The 10586-nt window shown below is 35.3% G+C and overlaps 1 protein-coding gene across 1 annotated transcript; it reads left to right on the top strand.

The window, feature by feature from the left end:
* The first annotated feature begins 1703 nt into the window (after positions 1-1703).
* Positions 1704-6184, top strand: LOC149384085 (ATP binding microtubule motor family protein). Its single transcript, XM_089629646.1, has 7 exons — positions 1704-2700; positions 3289-3562; positions 3700-3750; positions 3888-3980; positions 4258-4623; positions 5025-5723; positions 5837-6184. Exons 1-7 carry the CDS (start codon positions 2114-2116, stop codon positions 5873-5875), a joined length of 2109 nt encoding a protein of 702 aa, XP_089485772.1. The 5' UTR covers positions 1704-2113; the 3' UTR covers positions 5876-6184.
* The last annotated feature ends 4402 nt before the right edge of the window (positions 6185-10586 follow it).

The following is a 10586-nucleotide window of genomic DNA, read 5'->3' as shown; positions in this document are numbered from 1 at the left end:
TGATTTCTTCAAACTCAACGTCGATGCATTAGTCTTGAAAAATTTAAATTGTATAGGTGTTTTAGTTATCCTCTGAAGCTCATTTTGTTTTGTCATTGATGCCTTGATTCATAAATCTTCCATCAAAATTCAGAACCAAAGAAGCTGAGGCTCTTGCTCTTCATCTTGTCTAGTTTTGCAGACTTGTCTAGTTTATCGTCTATTTTTGCAGACTTGGTCTATTTTTTTGCAGATAATAAGAATCAAAAGTCAGGTAATAAGAACGTGGTCCAAACCCTTTAAAAACACACACAAAAAAATTTATTTTATTTTTGCAGACTTGTCTAGTTTATCGTCTTTTTTTCAATAATGAACTTTACAGGAATAACATTATCACTCGATACCTATTTATCCGTTCATTACTCAGTCTACACGGGTCAAGTAATACCCACTCAAAACAGGTTTACGGGAAACGTTCACCCAACTCGCTTACACAACCCGTTATAATTTAAAAAAAAAAATTTGGATACCTTCAGGCCCATTAAATATTTTGTGTTGTAACTATGAATTTCAATTTGCTTTAGTATTCTCACTTTAAATTGTATTTTGACTTTAAATTTGTAATTTTAAAATTACGATTTATTGAGTGGTTAATTTTTTTATTTGTGAACCGAATTAACGAGTATTGAGTATTCGATTTTCACATATACAATCCGATAGATATACCCGCTACCCGACCCGTTTAAGAAGATAGGTTAATGGGTACATATATGAACGAGTATTTTTTAAAGGGTATCTGAAAAAGTACATCCGTTCGTATTTTTTATCCGTTGTCATTCTTAATTGTTACATTATATTTATATAGAAAGTCAACTTGATATCTCATAATTTAGTAACTTTTATATTTTTTTTATAAAGAATAAATTCATTGGTTGGAGGATGTCCTTCTAATAAAGTATGTAATTAATTTTAAATTTCACATATTAATAGATATTTTTTTTCAGAAACTAAAAGGTTAATTAAATAAGAAATACACGTCTAAATGTTAAGCTCGAAAGTTAATTTAAAAAATATTGAAAAGGACAAAATAATTTTTTTTATAAACATGAAAATCCAAATTTGCAAAAAGAAACCATTTATTTAATCAGAAATCCCATAAAATTCCACGGAATTTCATTTTTACATTTTGGATGGTACTTACATCTTTCATTAGACAAATCTGCAAATTGAACGGACATATTTTTTTTTTTTTTTTTTTTTTTGAAATGGAACGGACATATTTTTTAACATGCGTCCGATTGCACATATTTTATTTCCAATGATATTCCGTATGGTTTTTTAAATTATTTTTAGCACAGAAAATATTATTTGAAAAATGTAAATACATTTTCAGCAAGAGAAATAAAAAAAAAAAACTCATTTACAGAAACACAATTTATTCGTCTTGATAATTTGCATAAGAAATTAGATTTCTAACAGTACAAGTACAACGTTCTCTACCATCTCGTACGTTAAAGAATCATATGAAATGATAACAAAACCAGATTTTTTTTCATTTAGATTGAAACTAATACACAGAATCCCCTTAAAATACTTTGATTTCCCATATCTTGAAAGATTCACTTATCATATGCAAAAGACAATTATTTAAATAAATATCCAAGGTTTTACTTTTAATTGAGGACTCTCCCTCTCCAAATATCTAACCGTTTCTTACAACCATAATATATATAATTTATAGATTCGACTTTCGACCGTTGAAGACCCAAGAGATAATGAGAGGACGAACATACCCCTGGGAATTCAAAACACCAAAAGAGACAAAAAGGGCAAATAAGAAGGCACTTGAAATTGAAAGCCACAAAAGAAGCAATCTCTTTCAATTCATCCTCTTTAAAGCCCAGATTTCCCCCGCTTCAATCTCAACCGTCGATCTACCTCAATCCAACAGTCCAGAGCCAGACTTCACATTCAACGCCCAATCTTGGGGTTTTCGCTTCAGCTTCTTCTTCTTCACTGATTTCTCCGGCGAACCACATCACATATTTTCGGAGCTGTTTTTTTTTTCTCTCTCTCTCTTTCTCTATCGCATCTGGTCATGATTCAATAACGAACGGAAAAAAAAAAAAACAGAATGCCGGTTTCAACTCGGTCTCAGATCAATGAAGAAGAGAGGCAAGAATTCCGAAACCCTCACCACGGGCTCAAGGAAAAGATGCGAGCTCTGACTCTCCTGTACGAGCAACAAAAGCGATCCTCTTTCTCTCTCATGAACAACAACAACAACAATGGAAGAGGAGAAGCAGAAGAAGAGACCGAGTCTCGCCGATTCTCAACTCACATTGGCAAGAAACAAGAAGCGAACAACAATCGAGTCATCTCGATGACGGCTCTGCCAAAACCGGCGAGAAATTACAGTCTCCGCAGCGAATCGGCGAAGGAGAACGCGGTCGAGGCGAGGGGTCCGGTGGCGAGGAAGCTTTCGATGGGTGGGGAGAGCAGGATCAACGTGTTCGTGAGGCTGAGGCCAATGGCGAAGAAGGAGAGAGAGGCCGGGTCTCGAAGCTGCGTGAGGATCGTGAACCGCCGAGACGTGTTCCTCACGGAGTTCGCCGCCGACTCAACTGACTATCTCCGACTCAAGAGGCTCCGCGGCCGCCATTTCGCCTTCGACGCCTCGTTCCCCGACACAGCCACCCAGCAAGAAGTTTACTCCACCACGTGAGTCTCTTCGCTCCTCTCCATCGAATCTTTTGTTTCTAATTTTGGCATCCTAATACAAGGCACAGCAGAGACATAGGTCGGATTAGATCAACCACTAGTTAGAAATACAAAATTTTCTGTGCATGTTTCAGAGAATTTATGTACTAGAATATGGGTAGAAACGCCGAAAGATACATCTTTGGAACATTTTGTGCAAATTTCCGATATTTTTGTTTTGGTCATAGACATAGAAGTTATTTGTTTTCCTATATTGACCTGCAAACAAGCTTAGAAGTGTAACTTGCTGTTTTTGGTACTCAGCCAAACATGGAAAATATCATATGTAATTATATTCTCTCAATGCTTGAATTAAAATAACTAGATGTACTCTTGCTACTAGAGACGGTGATGGTTTGACATTTGGCTTTGGTCAGTCATAGAATTCACTTATTTTCCTTTTGGGTACTTCTTTGATCAACCAAATATGGAAAATATCATGTTATTCCATTCTCTCAATGATTTTAATAAAGATCACTAGATCTAGACTACTTTTGCATGCTTTCCAACGATAAATCATACGGAAAAGCGTTCTTATCGTGTGATTAGGACGTCGGAGCTTGTGGAGGCGGTTCTGCAAGGGAGGAATGGGTCGGTGTTCTGCTACGGCGCGACCGGAGCGGGAAAGACACACACGATGCTGGGCACGGTGGAGAGCCCGGGAGTTATGGTGTTGGCGATCAAGGACCTCTTTGCCAAGATCAGACAGAGGAGCTGCGACGGGTCCCACGTCGTTCATCTCTCCTACCTCGAGGTCTACAACGAGACCGTCCGCGATCTCATCTCCCCCGGGAGACCCCTCGTTCTCAGAGAGGACAAACAGGTTTGTAACAAAATGTTGAGAGTTTCGCAGAACCGAACGTGCTTGCGATGGTGGATTCGAACTCACTCTCTCCATCTGTGTGTTAGAAATGTTTTATTTTGTCGACAATCCATGACATAACATTTGATCATTTCTAGGGGATTGTGGCAGCGGGGCTTACACAGTACCGAGCATACTCTACAGATGAAGTAATAATTTCCTTGCTTTTTTTTGTTTTTTTTTTTTTTTTTTGTTTTTTTGTTGTTGTTGCTTTGTCTCAGTGAATTTTAAGTTAAAGCTTGTGCATGGAGTTTCTTGATATATGTGGTTTTTTGGGGGGGAACAGGTTATGGCGTTGCTCCAACAAGGAAATAGGAATCGCACGACTGAACCGACCCGAGTGAACGAGACCTCTTCTCGTTCCCACGCCATTCTTCAGGTACAATAACTGATATATTGTTGAGTTTTGGTGACCTGAATGTGCATACTCGGGCCCGTGCTGCTGCAAAAAATTGCAACCGAATTTTGACATAATAAAAAATTCATCCTTTTTTTGTGAGTGGTCTTTTCCCCGTCTTGAGTTTTCCACGTAAATATGTGTTGGTCTTGTTTTTTTTTCGTATTTTACTTATTTTATTTCGTCGAATTCCCCGGTTTCTCGAAAACTGCCATGGGTTTTTCATGGATCGTTTTTGGCCATTTCTTTCTTTTTTCAGGTTGTGGTGGAGTACCGAGTGAGAGACGATGCGATGAAGGTGGTGAGCAGGGTAGGGAAGCTGTCGCTGATCGACCTGGCGGGGTCGGAGAGAGCGCTCGCAACGGACCAGAGGACTTTGAGATCCCTCGAAGGAGCCAACATAAACAGGTCGCTCCTCGCTCTGAGCAGCTGTATCAACGCCCTTGTCGAGGGAAAGAAGCACATTCCTTACCGAAACTCCAAGCTCACGCAACTCCTCAAAGACTCCCTCGGCGGCGCCTGCAACACCGTCATGATCGCCAACATCAGCCCCAGCAATCTCACCTTCGGCGAAACCCAGAACACGCTCCACTGGGCCGACCGCGCAAAGGAAATCAGGACCAAGGTCAGTCCAAAAACGTTGCCTTGGAGAACAAGCCATCTCAACTCTAGAGAAAAAAGAAAAAAAAAGTCCGTCTCCTGCGCCGCGCCCAGAATGCGTGATAAGAATCATTGATAATTGGACTGAACTTCTCTTGGAAATAAGCCACCTCAATCTAGAAAAAGATTTTATCTTTTGAGCCTCGGATATCTGATAAGAATCATTGATCATAGTTATAGGAAATACAATCCGTTTATGAGCATGTTTCTTCTGTTTTAGTAATTGGACTGGAGTTCCTTGGAAAACAAGCCACCTCAATCTAGAAAAAAAAAAATCTTTTGGACCCCGAATACCTGATAAGAATCATCCATCACAGCCATAAGAAAATTCCAAGATTATCAACATTTTGTGTGTGTTTATATCAGGCGTGCGAGGCGAACGAGGAAATACAAGGAACGGTGGCAGCGGGCGAATCGGGAACCGATCAAGCGAGCTTATTGCTGGAAGTGCAGAAAGAGAACCGGGACTTGCGGGTACAGCTGGCACGCCAGAAACAGAAGGTGATAACGCTCGAAGCGCAGTCCTTGGCTTCGAACTTCTCTCCGACCCCGTCTTCGACCGCCTCCGCGATGAAGACTCCACCGTCCACGGCCCAGCCCAACGAGAAACGAAGACTGCTGAGGAGAAGCGCCTTCCTCGGCCGCACTTGTTTCACTCCCGGGTCTCGGAACGACCTCCAAGGAAGAAGCAAGGAGCTCGAGAGGGCCGTGAAGGCGTTGGAGGCCGAGATCGAGCGGATGAAGAGAGACCACGCGGTGCAGTTGAAGATGAAGGACGAGCTCATCCGCGAGCTCTCGCTGAACAACAACAATAACAACAACGACAACAATATCAGCAACAACAAGAGGATAGTTACGAGGTCAAGTTTGAGGCCCAAAGAGCCGAGCTCGGGCGAGCTGAAGAGCCCGAGCTACCGGTTTCGTTCTCCGGTAGCTAAGAAGCGGAGCATTTGGGACATCACCACGGCGAATAGTCCTTCCATTGCCACTCTTAACGGAAGGAAGACTAAAAGCCACATCGTCGTCTCAGAACAACCCGGGCCCGCCCCTTCCATGCTTCTTCAGGTACAATTCTAATCAAGATATATATATATATATATATATATATATATATATATTTATATTTTACTGGTCTTTTCTCGTGATTCATGACATGGGTTGTTGGTTTCATGATTCAGCCAGGTTTTGCTCGAGTAAAGCACGAGCGTGTATGGTAGAGAGATTAGAGAGTAGAACAGAGATAGATATGAAGGAACATTCTCAACTAACAATATTCTCTCTAGCATTCTATATAGAAGAGAGATTTTAACTCATTGCTAATGAGATATCATGTGTTGTGTGTTGTGTGTGTGTTTGTAATCAATTAATTATGCCCAAGTTTTCAGGGAATGATTAGTTGCGTTCTATGTGAGTAAGACAAGGCCTGACGTTTTACAGATTAGATTGCAAGTTATTTCATTGCAATCTATGGTGTTAACATGTTTTTTTTCTACATGTGAGTGTATTTCTATTCAATTTATTTAATTTTTGAGTTTGCATTGTCTTTCTTCTTCTTTTTTTTTTTTTTTTTTTTTTTTTTTTTTTTAAAGAACATTCTTCTTTTCTTTCTGTTCAATGATATATGCTTGTTGCTCAACATCTTGTATTGAGTATTGAACTCACTGATTGCTCAATAACTTGCTAGGGGTACTATGAATGAACTTCTAAATCAAGGTATAGTTAAGTAATGCTTAAATGATGGGCTTAGGTGTTAAAAAAAGAACGAACACTAATTTGGGTAAATTTATCCCCAAATAATATAGAAAATATTGAATGACTCGTAATGAATTATGAAATTCAAAAGCCCTGACCTGGTAAAAAAGATGCTAGCTGCTTTTTATTAAAACTTTTAACGAAAAAAGTCGTGAAAAATTGGAGTGAAACAACAATTTCTTAAATTACGAAAGCTAGTGGCTATTTATAGATGGAACATTTCATAAAGTTTGTGTAAAAAATTACGAAAATATTGCATGCAATTTGGTTTAATTTTTGTATTGATAAAACTATTGTAATTGACTATGCCTATTTAAACTTAATAATTTCATTTTGTCACACGTTTCATATTTTTTTTTAATTTCTAGCCATTCTGCTTATGTGACACATTGTCCTTATACCATTTTTACCCATATTAATTAGTTAATATAATTTATTTTCGAAATTAATAAAATATAATTATTATTCAAAATCCCTAATTATTAAAAACTCAGATCTCTCTCTCTCTCTCTTCACAATTTTTTATTTATTAACAAAGGTCAAAAACATTAAATGCGCAATTAATAGCCATTAATAATTGTTAATAGGACTTTGATTTAACTAATAATCGGTAATAACTGTTCATAGATTTCTACCAGAAACATATTAAAACAGTTATTATGAACTATTAACTACGATGCTGTTTTTTTTCGACCGTCATTGCTAAAAATGTAACGAAGAGAGAGAGAGAGAGAGAGAGAGAGAGAGAGAGAGTATTTAGGTATAGATAAATTATTTTATTTAATTTATTCTTGGCAAAGAATGAAGGGAAAATAATAAGAGTAATTATGTCTTATTGCATCATAGATAGGTTAATTACCAAATATTACTAAAACATTGGCTATTTTACAATTTTAAGTTTTAAAGACTAGTAACCTAGAGCGCCCAAATTATAATGGTTTAAAACTTTTTTTTAACCGAAATTCATTAATTGTTTCTAATTTTAAAACTATATTATTTATTGACAATTTTTTTAATAAATAATTGTGTTTATAGACAAAAATGTAAATAAACAATTGTGTTATTGATAATTTTAATTATAATTCTGAAATTAGAAGCAATTAATGAATTTTGGTTAAAAAAAATTAAATGATCGTAGTTATAAAATTATTACATATCCTTAATGCAAGTTTAATTGGAGCCTACTACCACGTTTGGTCGGCGGGAAATTTGAGTGCAAGGAGCCTCAATTATTTGTTTGTTTTCTTTGCAGCAATGTGTTGCAAAAACTACTTTTATCAACGAAAAATTTGAAAAAAATTAAATCTTATATTTTATGACACAAAAATATTTTAAACTTTGTAATAAAGTACCAAATTAACAAAAAAAATGATTTTCTGATAAGAACAACATTTAAGAAAGAGCAACGCTATTTAGCACGGGTCACGAGTGTGAACGATCCATACATTTTTTGACACGTGATATTTTTTTTAAACACTTTTTGGTGTTTAATGCTTTTGGTGGGAGTCGTGTGAATTCGTGCACGGGTTGTAAGCATTTCCGTTTAAGAAAGCATCCAAAAAGTCGGAACCTTAGAGTTTGTTTTCTATACTTTAAAGGGTATTTTAGTCGAAACAATCATAATTCTAAAATTTTGACACTAACGAGCGTAAAGCCTAATTTTACCCATCATCACTTCAAAATAGGGGTGTTCATCAAAATCGCCAAACCGAACAACCCGATCATCCAAACCAAACCGCACTATTTTTTAAATCGCCCCATTAAAACCCGATGAAGTTTGGGTTGTAACTCATGGTGGCTTCACGGGATGGAACTTAATGGAAGGATGGAATTCCATGTCATGCTTGTGCCTCACGGAATTCCGTGTTCCGCGTGACTGACGGAAGTGGCAGGGGCGGAAGATTGCTTAATGGAAGTGGAATTTCCGTTAAGCTTAATGGAATTCCATATTTCCATTTGCTTTCATTAAGTAATTAAAAATAAATAAATAATCAAATTTAAATGGTATATAAAAGGGACTAAACTGTTAAAAATTTAAAAGAAGGTACAAATATGTAAATTAAATATCATCTCGTCTTTATTTTTTTTTTCTCATTGTGAAACCACGGTATTCTTTTGCCATAAGTGAAGCCTATGAATAAAACCTCCGTGGTAATGTCCACGTTTTAAAAAAAACTACTTTAATATGTTTTTATTTTGATATGAAATTTGATATGTAATGTTTTTATTTTGTCTGTAGCAAATAAGTTATTAATAAACACGAAAAAAAATTAGTTTATACAGTGACTAATGTAAGATTTTATAATTTATTTTGATATTTTAGTTTTTATTCACTTTTGATGTGAGATTTCTAATACATTAGGAGAAAAAACACTTTTAGAGAAGAAAAAAAAAACATTTCTAATATACTATATCTTTAAAAAGTTATTAATAAAGATGAAATTCAATTTACATATTAGTACATTCTTTTAAAATTTTAACAGTTTAGTCCCTTTCATTTACCATTTAAATTTGATTTTTTATTTTTTTAATTCTTTATTGGAAATTAATGGAAATATGGATTTCCATTAAGCTTAACGGAAATTCCATTTCCAATAAGTAATGGAAGGCACCAAAATTGGAAATGGAAATACCATTTCCAATAAGCAATGGAAGGTAGCTTATTGGAAATGGAATTTCCATTTCCTTCCAATAGCCAGGATGAGTTGTAACCAACCCAAACCGCAATTGTTTCGGGTTGATTTGATTTTTCATAGTCGTGAGATTGGGTTGAACCAAACCAACCCGATAGTGTTAATTCTTTAATTTTTTAAGATTGCAAATACTTTATATGTACTATTGTTAAAAAAATATCATTTTTCTAATCATATTATAATTAAATAAAAAAAATACTTAGTATTCTACTTTATTATTTGTGACTACATGAAAATTGGGTAGTTAAAAATATGCGTAAATTTTATTTTAATATGTAAATTTTCTAAAGATAAGTAAAATTTTGATTTTATTTGACAAAACTTTTTAGATATAATATACGTATATGATTTTCATTCGAGTTATAAAGTCATTTGTCGAGAATTATAAACCGAAAAAACCAACCCAAACCAACCCGATTATTTTCGGGTTGGTTTGGTTTGGTTTGGTTTTACATCTCAATCGGGTTGGTTTGAATTTTAAAACTAAAAAATTAGTTGTAGCGGTTCGGGTTGATAGCACATGAAAAAACCGACTAATCCAACCCGATTACACCCCTACTTCAAAACGTCTGTGAATGAACTTGCAAAAAAAAAAAAAAAAAAAAAAAACACGTAGAGAATGAAATTTCTCATTTGGGATTCCTTTCAAAATGTCTTTAAAAATAAAAAAATAAAAAGTTGTCCAAAAATAATAAATTATATCCCTATATATATCACCCCTCCCCACCGCGATCATTTTCCACTTAATCAGTAAAGTAACGAACGAAAATTAAATGGGCCGATCTAATAATTTGATCCACTTTAACAGTTTTTGGACCCCATTACTGCTATCATTTGGGCCATTTGCCATATTGTTTAGTGTTAATCCCACAGCCTTTATTAACACTATTTCACAATCATTAGATTCAATTCTAGTAATCAGTGAAATTGATTGCTAAGAAATTCAGCGGCTCAACATGATCCTCTTGTCTTTTGCAAGGCACAATAAGGATTTATTCCCACTATCAGGGAAAATAATGATAATATATAGCCCCAATATTGGTAATTAAAGCCTATACAAACATCTCAATGCTGATCAAATTATTGCCATACATCCTCTAGTCCATTGATTACGCAAAACATGAGTGACAATTTTAATTATCAATTGATTTAGGATTATGTAAAAAAAAATTGATTTAGGATGGAATGGGACTCGTGATATTATTATTTTTGTATTTACCAACAATTTAAAGAGGAAAAAAAAACTTATACAGATTTGGTGACAGCAATTTATACTTAGAAGAAACACGATGCTAAATAGTAATCACGACATGCTCCTTTGTACCTAAAAAAGTTGTATGCGTCTTGTAGGCATAATTATTAATTGTTTTGAACTGATCATGATGATCATATTAATTTGATCATTTTTTTAAATAGTGTGATATATGACAACAAAGTAAACATAAGAAAAGCCCAATGGCTTAATTTTTAAAATTTTAAGTGT

Source organism: Urtica dioica, chromosome 10 (genome assembly GCF_054948205.1).
Source record: "Urtica dioica subsp. dioica isolate 48M chromosome 10, U.dioica_male_clone48M_v1_H2, whole genome shotgun sequence".
NCBI lineage: Eukaryota > Viridiplantae > Streptophyta > Magnoliopsida > Rosales > Urticaceae > Urtica > Urtica dioica.
The sequence above is the reverse complement of the archived record's forward strand: the minus strand, read 5'-3'. Positions and strand labels throughout refer to the sequence as shown.